General features: G+C 55.7%; 1 protein-coding gene across 12 annotated transcripts in view; it reads left to right on the top strand.

Annotated features, from left to right (window-relative positions):
- Positions 1–8,945, top strand: part of RAI1 (retinoic acid induced 1) — a 136,028-nt gene extending 127,083 nt beyond the window's left edge. For 11 of the 12 annotated variants that reach the window (XM_050967853.1, XM_050967846.1, XM_050967848.1 and 8 more), the window contains 3 exons: positions 4,245–4,338; positions 6,589–6,638; positions 8,255–8,945. In XM_050967853.1, coding sequence (XP_050823810.1) covers positions 4,245–4,338; positions 6,589–6,638; positions 8,255–8,269 — 159 coding nt within the window. In that variant the 3' untranslated portion in view covers positions 8,270–8,945. The remainder of the gene's footprint in view (positions 1–4,244; positions 4,339–6,588; positions 6,639–8,254) is intronic. The other variant, XR_007776318.1, reaches the window with a different exon arrangement.
- Positions 8,946–15,404: the final 6,459 nt, after the last annotated feature.

The raw sequence follows: 15,404 nt of genomic DNA, 5'->3' as shown, positions 1-15,404 counted from the left end.
GAGAGGGCAGGTCAAACCCACAGCTGTGATTGTGCGTGGGGCGTTTGGGAGTGGAGGGAGAGGAGCCTTACCATAAGACATAAGGACTATATCCTCCAAACAAGTCTAACCACATTCTTTGCAGTCACTGGCTGGGGAGTTGAGGTGTCGCCCTTTAGGAGGCCATCCTAGGAAAGGAATTCCAGTGTGCATGGGGCTGCCTGAGAGGCAGGCTCGGATTTCCAACCCCGGGTGCCTCGCAGTTGCATCCTGCAAGGTGTCGAGCCCCCTCAGCTGGAGCAAAGGGTGCACTGCACCTTACACGATTAGGCCCTCTGGATAGCTAGCACCTCGCCTAGGCAGGGCATCCTCCTGAATGCCCCTGTGCTGGGTGCCCCCCGTTTGAATGCAGGAGCAAACAGGTAACGCCAGCAGTGCTTAGTGCCAGATTCCCAAAGAGCCTCTCTGAACCTTCCCGTAGAGACTGCATCCGCCTTTGCCGTTGGGCAGCTAGACAGACATGCAGCACAACGTCCATACGCAAATATGGGGTTTGGCCTGTGCAGACCCTTTCTGATATTGGACTGAAGGCTAGCGGGAGGCTGTCAGAGGCTCATAGAATGTTAAGGCCAGACAGCACCATTAGATCATCTGTATCTCGCAGGCCAGAGCATTTTCACCCAGTTACCGCTGCACTGAGCCCCATGACGTGTTCCTGTTCTTCTGGGCATTCGATGCTCGTCCCAAATAGAGCCCGTTGTCTAACTGTCCCAATAGCACACAGCCAACTTTCAAATAGGGCAATTAAAACCCCCACAGGGCCCTTTTCACCAGCGAAACGCCACGTGCCCCCTGGTGGGAAGCCATTGGAAACCGGAACACCAATTAATGAGCAGCCATTGTCTTTAGTATTCATTTGGGGCCACATCCTGCCAACTCCAGTGGGAAGTCAGCCTGGGTAAAGACTGCAGGGTTTGGCCCTGTACTGAGCTTTCCTTGGCATCCCCAGACTTCACACACTGTTAATAAATAGAAGAGGAAGGTGGAAGGAAAAGGGGATTTAAACATGCACCAGCCGAGTCTTATCAGGAAGAGCCAATACCTACCTCATTTTGAGTCAGACACTTGATCCTTACTTGCTGCTGTCGACTGGCTCCAAATGGCACCTTAGCACGTTCACCTTCACCTCGCCAGCCTCCACGATTCTAGTTACTTTCCCCGTGTGCCTGAGCTCTTTGTGGATGCGCGGTGGGCGACAGAACAGCTCCCATACCACTCTGCCCTTGCCCCCCATGCGGTTCCGGTACTGTTGCACACACAGTAAACAGCAGCACCACAGGTGCAGTTAGACAGCCAGGCTTAACGGTGCGTTAATAAAAAGCCTGAGGAGCAACAATGAAAACCTGCCAATTGTCTTAAGAAATGTTGCTCCCAGGATATTAAAAATAATGCACAGGCATAGATGGGGTTTGTCTGGTGACAGGTATCCTGTAACCACGCATCAGGCCCGGGCAGAAACTGAAAGCAAGGGGCGAGATTCTCAAAAGCACCCAAGTGATGTATTTGCACAAGTCCCATTGACTTTCGGTGAGACACGTGCTCCTTTGAAAATCCCACTCATGTTGCCTATTTTGGCCTCAAATTAAACTTCCTTTGTGCGGGAAGGTGACCCTCCAGGTTCCCATAAAATTGTGGTGATCCATCACCCGTGGGGACTCTGAGATCCGCTGGAAGCAAACTGTTCCACTTTTACCACAGCTGGCTTGGCGTGTGTCTCAAAGGTGCAATGCTAGCTAGGAACAGGGACAGAAGGGGAAGGGGAAATGGGATGAAGGAACAGAAGCTGCCTGGCCAGATTCCACAGTGACGGGCAGAGTAGAGGGCAAAGGGACCCTTCTTCGTTCACTTCTACCCTTTTGCTTTTCTGCACCAAAAAGTTCTAGTGCAAGTAAGACACAGCGTGAGGATAATTAACCACTGGGACAATTTACCTAGGGAATGTGATGGCTTCTCCAAGGCGCCAAGCCTTTCAATCGAGACTTGATGTTTTTCTAAAAAAACCTCTAGCTCCGCCAAAATTGGATGCAGGGGACAGTGGGTGACATTGTCTGGTCTGGGCTATGCACGAAGTCAGACTAGAGGATCATAATGGCCCTTGTTCAGCTGAAAGTCTATAAATCCATGGTTTTACCGAAGGGGGAGCTGTGCCCCAAAACACCAAGTAGTTTGAGGCTGTCAGTGGATATGCCACATTGGACTGTTCTTACAAATGTCCCTCGGCCTGAACCATTTACACTGTTGGGTGCATTTAGACCTGTGCATAAGTGTGTTTTCTCATTTGTACACACACCGTTCCACAAGCCGAATAAACAAGCTCAAAAGCAGAGTGATTATTAGCTTCTCCAGGCAGAGATCTCTTCTGCACCCTCTTCCGTGTCTCTGAAGCACCATGCTCAGCAGTGGGGCCACTGAACTGGTAATAATTCATCATCAGAACCTGCTGGGCAAAGGAGAGCCAATCAGGGCCAGATCCTCAGCTGGTGTCACTCGGCATAGCTCCATTGGCTTCAGCGAAGCTAACCTGATTGATTACGGCCGAGGATCTGGCCCTCAGAGTGCGGAGAGGTATCGCTGGGTGCAGATAATGGCATATTATAAAGCGTTCTGCTGTGTTTTTACAGCATGTCAGGACTAGTATTTAAATAGCTTTATGAATTAATCAGGGTTGGAACATTTTAAACATCCATTCGCCCTCTATCCCCAGCTGCAAAGCCCCTGAAGGGGTGGCTCTGTAGAGCTTGCTCAGCCATCCCTTGTCTTGGACCGCCATTCGCCTGCACCTCACACTTGTACTGTTATAAGTGATGTACCTTGGAGTTGCTGAGTCTCAGGACAGCAGAGAAGCAAAGGGCCAGTTCTGCTCTCAAGCTCTGCTGTAGAGCAGGCTGGCGTGAGTGAGCGGATATGGCCCAAGGATATGCTAAGGCAGCCATGGCTAGGAACTGAGATCAGTTAGCATGAGGAGGGTGGATCGAACAGTCAGTTCCCCACAGTTCCAGAGTTTTCATCTTCCCCTTCTGGGCTATGTTCCACTTGCATCCTTCCCTCTGGGCCTCTACAGGTAGCACAGTGCAAGGTGCCCTCTCTATCCTGCCCCTTCTACCTGCAGGTCCCTGGTTGGGTGTTCTCCAGCACGGCCGTTCGATGCTATGCAGCGTACGCAGACTCTGAGTTGTTCCAGGCCTTGTAAGGGACAGCTCGTGTTCCCAGAAAGAGGAGCACACCCAAAATCCATACATGTTTTGCACGCAGCGCAGGGTGAGCTGGAGACAGGAGCGCATGAAGAACTGGGATTCTAGACCCAGCTCTGCCCCTGATTCACTGGGTGGCCTTAGACAGGTCACTCCACCTGTGGGTGCCTCCCTAAAATAGAGAGGACGACTGTTACCTAGCCCACAAGGGGGTTGTGAGGACTAATGAATATTTGAGAACCGCTTTGAGATCCTCTGGTGGAAGGCACCAGGAAGGGTCGAGTATTTTGACCGTTATTATAGATCAAGCGAGTTCATTGGGCAGTCACCGGAAGAGCGTTTTATGCCACTGCAGTAAGAGGAGTTGCCTGCCCTGACACACAGTCAGGTTGCATTAGTCCCACCCCATCCCAGCACCCCACTGGGCTAATGCCCTTTTAGAACATAAAGGGTTGCCACAGCCTCTGAGCATTCAAATTTGGGTCTGGTTACGGTGTTCTTTGGCCTGCAATTCTGGTTCCAGTCAATGGAAAAGGGGTGGTTAACAAAACCCAGTGGTAGGCCTTGGAGAGGACAGGTTAAAGGCTATGTCCACTGGATAGCTCACTTGTTAGTGGTTGTGGGGGGGGAAGTGGTAACTGGGACAGAGTTCCTGTACTGGAGGAGCTAGGAAGGGGGCAGGAGTGCTATTCCAGGGACCAGCCATATGCCCACTGAAGTCATTGGGAGCAATGGAAGCATGCTCTGTTGCCAAATCTGCAGTAAGGGTTGCACCGCACCGTCATGAGGAAGTGAATGAGTTTGGTAACGCTAGTAGGGCCCAACCAGGCTTTGTGAGACTGAGGAACGAACGGGATAAATCTGAACCTGGTGGGGATGTGAAGGTGGCAGCTTTTCCTGGCCTTTCCATGGCTGCCAGGGGATTAGCTAGTTCTTGTATCTGGGATTTACTTCACTGGACCTCACTGGGTTCTTTCTCTCCTTTTCCCCCCTGCCTCACTGGTGGATTTAAAGAGATGCTCTAGTTGCCAACAAGCAGGAGCAACCGTTGGGTGCTGCCACAAGGGATGTGTCCAAGCCTATCATTACGCATGTGCCATTGACACAGGTAAGGCTCACTTAGGAGAGGAGGGATTTGGGTCAAGAGGGCTTGAAGGACCTCAACTTCCTGCTCCCCAGAGTTCAGTTGCTCCTAGCGCGATTCCCGAGTCCTGTGCGTGAAGAGAGTTATACAAGATGGGGAATAAGCCTCCATTGCGGCTGGCTCGGAGACCCCCTTTCTGAGCGTTAACACTCCATGGGATTTGGGGGTTCATAAATGAGAGGCACCAGCGCATTGCACCCAGCTTTGTCTGTGCTTCCCAATGCACTTCAGACCCAGCCCTCCGCCACTCATGCCAGGCCTGAGTTCCCTCAGCCGGTCTGCCAGTGCCCTGCCAGTACTGACCAGTGTGCCTCTTATTCCAGGCCTAGTCCCCACTTCACAGGAACCACAGCTGGTCTAATTAGTTTGTATTATGTCCTATTCATGATCATTCACAGGGTGGCACTATGTGGTTAGAACAGAGGGGCTGGGAGTCAGGTCTTCTGCATTCTATGCCTGCCTCTGCCGTAGACTTGTTGCATGTCCTTGGGCAAGTTACTCGATCTCACTGGGTTTTAGCTGTGAAAGGGTATAATGGTACTTCCCATTCGTTCATGGTACCAGAGTTACTGGTGATCTGTATCGGGAAGGCTCCAGAGAAGGGAAAAGCCTTTTTAACAGGCCAGGACCAAGTGTGTTATTCTCTGCACGCCCTTGCAATCGATTTTGTTACTACTGAGTGTCAGTTTGCCATGCATGTGCTCTAGAGAGATGGGACGGTATTTATGTGGCAGTCAAAAACCACTGACCCAGTCTTAAAGGTAATTTCAGCATGGCACCATTGGGCACTTTGCCACAGCCCATCTTGGAGCTTCACTCTGCGTCCCACAGATTTCAGGGAGGATTTCATCCCGGCTGAGGGACTTGTGGAGGGAAGGACATTGCGGTATGATGGAGTTTGTTGCCATATCACAGATTTGTCGCAGGCAGCAAGATGCCCATTGGGGTGCTATAAAGAGCTCACCCAGCCCCTCTCCTGGAGGCTGCTGGGAGAAGAGGGTTCGATGCAGAAAGGCAGGGTGAGAAAGGCAAGAAGGAATGCAGGGTGAGAGTGAAAGGAAGCGAGCCGTGTGGGGTGCTGGGCTGAGGGGGGCACTTCTGATCCCATCCCTGCCATCTGCACCCTGCCACACGCAGCGTCTCAGTTTATCCATGGGGGTGAGGACCCCACTGCACAGAGATGTTGTGGGCAGTAAGCAGTTAAAGTAAAGGGGCCAGAGTCAGCCCTGTAGATCTCCGCAGGAGTGACACGGTTGGGCCTGGTGTTGGGAAAGTGGTTTCGAATCAAAGCAGCCACAAGCGTTATTCCCCATCCCCTGTCTCTCTGTGTCCCTTCCTCCTGGCGGCCTCACCAGGTGGCGGGGAGCTGTCAAGCCGGCGGAGGCTGTGAACAGCCCCAGCCTCTTTCACAGCTTGTGCTGCCGTACTGTCAGCCTCGCAGACATCCACTGGTACTGGGAGCTTTCTTGTGGAGAGGAGATGCCTGGAATTGCTGCCAGCCCTATTCCCAGCTAGCGCCAGCTCCCCCAGCAGTCACCCAGGCACGTGTGTCAGGTTGGGATGGGGCAGGACCGGCTCCACCGAGCAAGATCTCCCTAGACTCTACCCTCTGGACAGCCTGCGTCAAATCCCGCTCAAGCCCCCGGGGCATACATATGGCCAGTCTCAGCTTAGCCCTTTGGCAGAAACGTGGCCATAGCAAACCCCGTTGCTCACTTAGTGCAACGAAGTGTGCTTGGCAGGAGAGACCAAAGTTTGGGGCCGAGGGGCAATGGCGGGACTGGGGGAGCAGAGCAGAGCCCAGCCCAGTCCCGGGGCTTTAAGAGCAGGTCCAGGCTGAGGAGCTGAGGGAGAGCTCTGTGGGTGCTGCAGGTCGAGGGTGAGGGGTCCTGGGTTAGCCGCGGGGGGCCTGGCACGGCCCCTGCTGGGCTCTAGCCATTGGGCTTCCCATCAGCCAGGAGCGGCCCCTCTGGCTGCTGGAGGAGGAGCCATTATGGACACTAGAGTGAGTCCCATTCAGGCCACTGCAGGACAATGCCTGTGGCAAAGGGGAAATCAGCAGGGGTAGGGAGAAGGCTTCACAGCTCCACCAGCGCCCCCAGCTCAGAGCACTCAGCCTGCAGGCTATTGGTGGGTGGTTGTGAGAGGCTGGGTGTGGGGACATGGCTGCCTCACCCGCACCCTCTAAAGTAGGGCTCTGCTTTCTGTTCACAGGTTGCTTATTAACTGAAGAGAACTTCTCTCTGAAATGTCCCAAACATAAGGTGAGTCCAGAGCCCCCCACCCAGGAATCTGTCCTCTCCTGGCTTTCCTGGCCACAGCCCTGGCAATTTTGTGGGTTCCCCTGCACAGCTCCCAACAGGCTGAGGGAAGTGGAGGCTGGCTGGGGTAACCCCACTGCCATCCTCCTAGCCTAGGGGCTCAGCTCATGGCCAGTGCTACGGAGCAGGAATCAAACCCAACGGCCTGTCCATCCCGTCTGGCCTCCAAGCCACCTCTGCACTCTGGCCATGTCGCCCTCCACTCCTGCCCCCAAATTTCAGCTCCCTCTGAAGCCTCTTTATACACCTTGCTCTGTTGGCTTCAGCCTCTGGCAACTCGTCCCAGACGTCTGTTGCCCTCCTGGGGAAACGAACCCCCTGATTTCCCTTCCAGCTCCCAGAGAGACGGAGTCAAGCTGCCTCTAGGTTCCTGCTCCGTGGGCGGCCTGAGCCGTTTGCCTGGTGTAAGCAGGCAGGGGTTGTTCTGCCTGGTGTAAGCAGGCAGGGAACAAAGTGAGGCTGAAGCGAGAGTGTTGGAGGGGAAGAGGCAGGGGGGGAGGAGTGTCACTGCTGCTGCCACCACCTCCCCACAAAGCAACAGGAGAAGGGCTGGGACTAAAGGGCTTTGTCTTCCTTCAGGAACTCAGTTCCAAATGCTGACCAGGGGGGTGGGGGGGCCCGATAATTTAATCAGCGCTAAAAGCACTTCCTGCCTCTCTCCTTCCCCAGCACGTGCACCTTATTACAGGCAATCAGACGGGAGGTCTGGGCTGCACAGCCCGGATCCAGACTAAGCTTGGGAGTTGAGTGTTTGGATCGGGGCGGGGGGTGGGTTGAGCCAGGCCCAGCTGTCATTTGTAATCCGGTCGGGACAAGACTGGGCAGGTTATCACCAGCTGGTCTGATGAGTGGGAAGAAATGTGCAGATGTGTCTGGTAGCTGCTCCGGGCTGATGTCCAGGGAGGGAAGCCAGGGGCTGTGGGCCCGGGGGGAATGCACAGCACCCCGTAGACGAATGGGCTCCCACTAGCGGATTTGTTAAGCTGAAGTTGCAGAGTGTATAGTTGAGGCTGGAGGGACAGGCCGTGCAGGGCAGTTCCTCTGGTGCAGGACCAATGGCGAAGAGGACACATGTCCCAGCGTGGGAAGGACAAGACAGCAGCGGGGGGAGGTGCACTCATCCCTTTCTCTGGAAGACTTTGGGGAGGGCAGGATACCCGCAAGCCAGCAGATGGCTAGCAATGCACTGAATCCAAAGGGACAAGCCAGAGGAGGGCAGGTTCCTGAGAGATGTGTCTTCCTGCCCCCCGGTGGTGGCCGTTCTCTCTGTCGAGCTGACAGGCTGCAGATACTAGCTGTTATTTTGATGTTATTTTGCCCTGTGCCCGGCGCAGGTGAGCAGTGCCAGCTGCAGGGTGAACCCAGGGAGTCCTCAAAGTGGCTCCAGCTGCCTCATGCCACCCTGTTCCCCGTGTGCTGGCAAAGCCAGGCCTGGCATTCAGCCAGCTCAGCGGGAAGGCGACACCATTCACGCTCTTCCTCGCAGGGGGTGGGCCCCCCAGAGCAGCAAGTTAACCCTTTCGCTGCCGATCCATTAACCTGTTCGACTTCTTTTTCAGAGGCAGCCGTTATAATCCATTTGCCGGGAAGTCGCCCCTCCGCCAGGCCCAGGTCACCCCAGAGGCTCCTTGGTGCTTGTCTCAGCGGTGGCTGCCAACGACAAGATCCCACAGGGAAAGGCAAGGACGAAAGTGCAGGATGTACCCATCTGCATCCATTCCCCCGGGCAATAGTGTTTACCTGGGACGGGGGAGCACCCAGAATACAGGCCAGTTCCAGGTTCTACTTCTTCCCTTCTGCTCCCCTTAACACTCTACCAGAGCCATTCCGGATGGGCACGGAGATCCAGCTCCAGGGTCTTCTTGGAACTCTATCCAGAGCCATTCCAGGTGGGCACATAAAAGCAGTTCCACGTTTTTCTCCTTCCCCCTCTGAACTCTACCCCGGAGCCAGTGGGCAAAGAAATCCAGTTCCAGGTTTTTCCTCCTCTCCCCTTTAGGACCTGTAACTGACACTGATAGTAACATCTTTCACCTGGGACAAGGCCCCAGGTAAATCCCGTCCTGGAGCATTTTCAGCACCTCCCTTTGAAGTGGATTCTGGGTACACCTGCTGCGGTGGGACTCCCTTGACCAGAGAACGAAGGCGGCGCATGGACGGTGGCTTTTCTGACCCGGTCCCAGATGATGCAAATAACAAAACCCATGGCAAACACAGACTATGTTTCAGAACTACATTAGCTGCACAGGGGTGGGGTGGGGTGGGGTGGGATGGGGGGCGGGGCGAGGGAGGGGGTACAGTGTAAAAGGGTTACTGATGATGTTGTCTTACTCTGGAACAGCTGGACAATGAGAGCTTTCCAGTCCTCCATATCTCACTCTGATCTGATCTGAGATGTTGCCTTCAGCAAACCTCATGGTGTCTGTCTGTATATATGTGCTCGACATGAGAAAAAAAATGGCCTGATATTTGAAACAACACTTTGCTCTTTTGGTTTGGTTTTTCATTTTCAGCCCCGGTCCCCTGCTGCGAGCCCAAGGGGCGGGGGGTGCATGTGGGCAGGCGGGGGGCGACTGGCAGAGGCTGCTGCGGGAGACGCTGGGGGGTGGCAGTTGGTATGTGCATGGGGATACAGAAACGCGGTTTTGGCCCTCGGAGGTTCCCCTGCTGCAGCCACACTGAAGGCTGGGCTGAGCTTCAGGATGGGAAAAGGGAGTTTGATCTCAACCCTGCCTCCCTGCATTGTCTCTGGGCCTTCAGCGCCTCCCTCTTGCCCCTACTCCCTCTCCCTTTGGACCGGACTTGTGTACTGGTGTGTGCTACTCTAGAGGGAGCATTGTGTGCACCCGCAACAGCTCAGGCAGGGAGTGACAAGCAATACTTAGCCATTAGATCAGTCTGGACCCTGCCCTGGCTGCTGGCTTCAGCAACCCAGCACACCATTCTTCCCTCTGTACCCAGTGCTGCCTGCTGCTGCTGTGTGCCATGCAAGAGTCCCAATCCCTCCCTCCTCCCCCGCCATGTGCGCTGGTGAGCTGTACGGCTGCGCTTTCCCCGCTGCTTGGGCTAGATAAGAGTGCATCGTTGTCATAACCAGGAACCACAAAGTGACCAAGGTGCCTGGCTGGCAGCTGGGTTCTAAGGAGCAGATGTAGATTTTGGCACTTGTCCTAGTCACCCTGCTGGGCAGAGATTTGTCAGATCTCACCCTCTCCGCAGGGCTGGCCTGGCTCAGTATGCGGCTGAGAGGCCACTTACACTCACCCAGCACCCTGCCCTGGGGGTCACATCTGGGTCAAGCTCCCATCTCTCCGATGTGCTGGAAACTGGACTTCTGGGCCATTCAGACCCCCCAGCATTTTTCACCTCAGCAAGGGCTGTAGCTCGTCTGCTCTGTGCTGCTCAACAGCCACCCCTTGTGCCCCGGCATTGGTGGGAGTTCAGGTGGGTGAAGGGCACTCCCTCACCGTACCCTGTGATGAGCTGGCAGCCACCGTGCGGAGCAGACAGTTCAGTCGCTGAGTAGCTGTAGCCTGAGCCAGCCCAAACAGCCACTGGCATCACTTCCGACTTGAAAGCGTGCTCTTAGAAACAGGCCTATGTGACAGGAGAGGTGATGGGGTCTGAAGTGCCCTCTCTCATTGCTGGTTTGGGTGACCCCTGGGGCTGGCTAACTGGGCTCCAGCTGGAGGCGGGTCGGGCTGGAAGCAGTTCTAGCTTTGTTCCCATCCTTTTTTTAAAACTAGTGAGTCCTGAACTCACAGATGCCTAAACAGGCAATCTTCCAGCGCCCCTTGTTAGAATTGCCCTCGGAGAGCAGCCAGCAACCATTTAGAGCTGTGGGAATTTACCAGCTCCTTCTCCTATGCACACACACTCCTCTCCATGAAACCAACATACAGGCGCCCCATGTCTGGTTCTCCAGCATTGCTGGTTGCAGAGACGCTCGTGTAACCGTGACCTGGCCCCTTTGCCACTTAGCTGATTCACTCCATGATGTCCCAGCCCATTCATTGTTCCCACATGCTGCCTCCATCACTGAGGCTGGAGGGATAGTAAATGGATTGGGCTAAACGGGATGGAAACAGCCCACTAGGGCAGAACTAGACCTGCCCAGCCCATGGGTGTGTTGGCCCATTGACACCAATGAGACGACCTACGGGAGATTTCCAAAATCCGATCCATGATAGTCAGCAACGTAGAGACGAACTAGAGCCGCACGCACCGTTTAAAGGGGTCAAAGGCAGCAGTTTGGGTTGGTATTTGTCCGAGTGTGTTGGATGGCATCGTTACTGAAGATTGGCCATGCTGCCATACACCAGAAAGAATAAGCCCATCTGAATATAACTTGCCGTAGAACCTCAGCGTTACGAACGCCAGAGTTACGAACTGCCCAGGCAAGCACACCCCTCATTTGGAACCGGAATTACACAATCAGGCAGCAGCTGAGACCAAAACCAAAACAAAACAAAAGCAAATCCAGTGCAGGACTGTGTTAAACGTCAACTACTACATGGAAAGCAGCATTTTTCCTCTGCATAGTAAAGGTTCAAAGCTCTCTTCAGTCAATGTTCAGTTGTAAACATTTGAAAGAATCACCATAACGTTTTATTCCTAGTTACGAACCTTTCAGAATTATGAATAACTCCATTCCCGCTGCGTTTGTAACGCTGAGGTTCTACTTACGTATATATAGAGAGAGAGAGAGAACTGATAGCTGTTTAACATCACGCTCGGGGAATCACACATGGTTGGATGTGAGCAACAACTCCCACCCCCCGGCCTATCCCCAACAGCCTAAGCAGTTGTTCCATTGCGCCAGACAAGAATCTGGACCCCTCCTCAAGCAAAGCCAATTCACCCATTGTAACCTGTCTGTTGGTAGTAGTGTGCGCGTTTCATGCTGCCACGCTTGGCTAGCCATCTCACCACCGCTCACCTCGCCCTCAATGTTTGCTGGCCAAGAAATGTCTGTTGTTTCAGAAGCTTGCCACGGACCACAAGAAAAAAAACTTATCTGCGTCCCTGGCACCATTGCCTGAAATCCTGGCTATTTTTGGTGGCATCTTGTACATATGACTGTAAAATGGTAAATCGTGTGTATTATATATTGCCTCATTATATAGTGTATATATATGTATACATATACATATATATAATATATATGAAGACTGTAAATGTTAAGACTAGTGTACTTATTAGTATATTGCTTCACACTGAAGATTGTGTGTAACAAGCTGTTTCTAAAAGATGTTTATTTTCCTTAAGAGTAAAAAACAGGTCATTGCATTCAGAACGTCAATAAAGATTCAACAATTGTTTTGGAAGTATGTGGCCTTCCATTCGTAGCCTGTTTTTCTCTCGCCGACCCGCCTCCCCTGGAAACAGCTGAGGAAGAGAATGCAGGTTGCAACAATGATTTCCCACCAGGCCTTTTGTCACCAGCAGTGGTTCTCGCTGACTCCCCATTCCCATCTGGGAGTGTTTGTTCCTAGGAGGGTCCCCTCTGTGCACACATCCCAGGATGACATGAGCAGTGGAGTTCTGGCCTTCCCTTACTAGTTTCTTTCCTCCCCCTTGGCCCTCCTTCAGGGACCATGCTAGAATGGCTCAGCCCGCATTGGCCAGCGAGGCTGGTAGCCTGTCTTCATGCTGCAGCACAGCACGGGATGGGGATTGCTCACCCCAGTGGTTGGCTGGTGCCCTGGTTGCTGTTCTGCTTTCTGCAAGGCTGCCTGTCTCTTTTGGCCCAATGAGCCAAACCTCCCTGTCTGCCTCCCACGCTTGACTGCTGCGTCCTCCTCCTGGGGTCTCGCCAACATCCACAAAACCCAGCCTTGCTCCTGGCCTGACCGCGTCATCTCCCCCGCTCCACTGACTCCCCTTGTTTCAGCCCAGCATGGTCCAGCTTCTGGGCTCGGAGTCCTTTCCTGCATCTTCCCCGGCCCAGGGTCCCCTCAGGTCTCCTCCTGCCAACACCACCAGCTGTGTCTGGCCAGGTATCATTAGCTCATGCAAACACCGCCCTGCCCTCTGCCATAGCAGCACCCCCCCGCCCAGGTGCCAAAGGGAGCCCCAAAGCCATCCTGCAGGCCGCCTCCAGACCCCCTCTGCCACCGGCCGCTATGAACTCACAGCCTAATGGCTGGAAGGAGCTGGCCTTTAGTACCATCTCCAGCCTTGTTCACACCTGCAGAGCTTCACTGCCCAGAGGTGCTGAGAGACAGCTTTGCTTGCGGCTGCATTGCTGCTTGACGGTGGTGCCCGCGTATCAGGCACTGGCACGGCCTGGGCTCCCTGGGCTGGCAGGGGGTATCCTGTTGCTTGTGGGCACTGCTGCTGTGCCTAGCTAGGGCACAACATGGTGTTGGAAACAGCTCCCCTGAGGTCCCAGCACTGCCAGATCTGGCCTGGTTGCCTTAACTGGACCGGGGAGGGAGTGGCAGCGAGGGCTGCCCACACAAGGCTAATGTGCCCCATGCCGAGGGATGCAGGGATCTCGGTCAGTGAAGCCATGGTGGTACCACTGAGCTGGGTGCGGTTCTGCAAGCTCAGCAGTCAGACCCCTCTCTGTAGCAATGAGACACACATAGCCTGGGGGGGGGGGGCCTGGCACAGGGGAAGGGGCTGGTCCTTGGGCTGCTCTCCTGCTGCGCTTACACCAATGCGTACTGCTCTCACAGACCCCAGCCCTGCCAATCCAGCGGAGCAGAGCTGGGGCATGGGGCAGGTGGGCCAGTGCAAGGTGCCAAGTGGATTGGGGGCAAGTGGGGAGCGCGAAGGGCTGGAGAGCCAGTGAGGAGCGTGATGCCCCCTGGTGGGGGAGCAATGTGCCACACCGGAGCTCTAGGCATTGACGGGGGTGGGGGTGGGCGGGGGAGGGCATTGCACCAGAAGCGGCACAGACACAGGCCCTGTTGGGCCACTCCAACCCGATGCCAGCCAGAGTCCTGGCCCTCCCCCAGCATCAACCGAGCTGAAGCCTGAGGCTGTGCCTAGTGACCCCGCATTGGTGCCCCTGCCCTTCTGCTGGGAGCTGGGCATGTGGGGCCGACATCTGCCTACAGTGCCCTGAGGGGCACGTAATCCCTCCTCCCCCCCACCCCCGCAGGCACATGGGGGGGATGGGGATGGGGGCGGGGGCTGTCCCTCACCACAGGCAGGCCCATGCCCATAGCCCCTCATTCCTGTCTGGATAGAGGCGGGGAGCCCATCTCCTGTGCCCCATCCCTGAGGCCTGCAGGCTAAGCCGCAGCACTCGCCCCATGGTGCTGGGCTGGAGCGCAGGGTAGGGCGGGGTGTGTGTGTGGAGGGGGGGGGCATGTGCACATATGGGGCAGCACCAATGCCAATACATTGGCTCAGCTGCCAGCTCTGCCCTCTGCAGGTGCCACTGAGTGCCCGTGGTGCTCCTGCAGTTACACACCCCATTGGGGGGGGGGTCTCCTGTGAGTCCTACTGGCTTTGGGGTGGGGGTCGGGGTGAGCTGGCTAAGCACTTTTAGCTGAGCCCAGCCCCCTGCCTGCTGCAGGGAGTGTCCCCTAACCTGGTCGTGGTCCCAGCCCCCCCTAAACAGCTCACACAAAGGGCTCCAGGCAGGCTCTGCTTCCCACCACCTGTGGGGCCCCACCGCTGCCCGGAGCTGAGCCGTCTGGCACTGGTACAGAAGCCTGGCCAGGCTTGGTCAGTTTTGGGGGGGGGGGGGGCAGGGGGCGTGTGTGTGTGTGTAGGGGGGGGCAGGCAAGTGGGTCCTGAGGGACCACAGCCGGGCCAGGCGCTGGCCTGGCTGATCGTGCCACTCCCAAGGGGCCGGAGCAATTCCTCGCCCTGGGACCGGCCCTGTCTGCGCTGCCGGCTCAGCCCAGCAGTCAGTTGCCTCACTGCAGAGCCGTTGAGTGTGGCCGGGAGGCAGCCCTTGGGGGAGTGGGTCTCTGGGGGTGGGGGTGCTGGGCTGTGAGGGGGCAGGGAAGATCACTGTGTTGGGGCACTGGAGGGGGGTCTGTGGTGGGTGCTGGGCAGTTGTGGTTGGGCTGTGGAGGGTGATGGGCAAGGTTGGTGTTGTGCAGGGCACTGCGTTTGTGGCAGGGTTTGGGAGGGGGCTCTGGGCACAGTGAGCCCAGAGGGCTGTGGCCACAGGGAATTGGGGGTGGTGGTGGTCCAGTGTTGGGTGGGGAGGATGTGTGGCGCAGTATGGGGCATGGTGGCAGCACAGGGCTGGGCAGACCATTGTGCATTTGGCAACTGCTGGATTGTAACTAGTGCCCTCACACTGGGCTGGGCAGAGCAGGGCCACCCCTGCCATCCCATGCCCCTGGCCAGCCTCTTGGTCCAGGGACTGATCTCCCCCTCGTGCCATGCTCCATTGCCCCCATAGGCACACACAAATATTCTTGGTGCCGGGCCTACAAGGGTTAATCCAGCCCTGCTGACCACCCTGGGCATGCCCTGGCGGAGCTGCCATGGCTGGCTGAGCCTCTGCTCCAAGGAGTGGGTCCAGGCTCCCTGGTGGCGGCCCCGTGTGACGGTTGGCCGTGGGGTGTGTGGTGACAGTTTCGGGTGCTCTGCTCCAGGCCGTGGGGGCGGGAGGGTAGCAGCCAAGAGGGGAGAGGTCTGAAGGGGGAAGGTATAAAACACCCATGTGGGCCCCATCTTAGCTCACATAGATGAGGCTGATTCAGCGGTGGGGTGATGTGCCTCCCCCAGGAAGAG

This window comes from Gopherus flavomarginatus, chromosome 9 (genome assembly GCF_025201925.1).
Source record: "Gopherus flavomarginatus isolate rGopFla2 chromosome 9, rGopFla2.mat.asm, whole genome shotgun sequence".
NCBI classification, from domain to species: domain Eukaryota; kingdom Metazoa; phylum Chordata; order Testudines; family Testudinidae; genus Gopherus; species Gopherus flavomarginatus.
The sequence above is the reverse complement of the archived record's forward strand: the minus strand, read 5'-3'. Positions and strand labels throughout refer to the sequence as shown.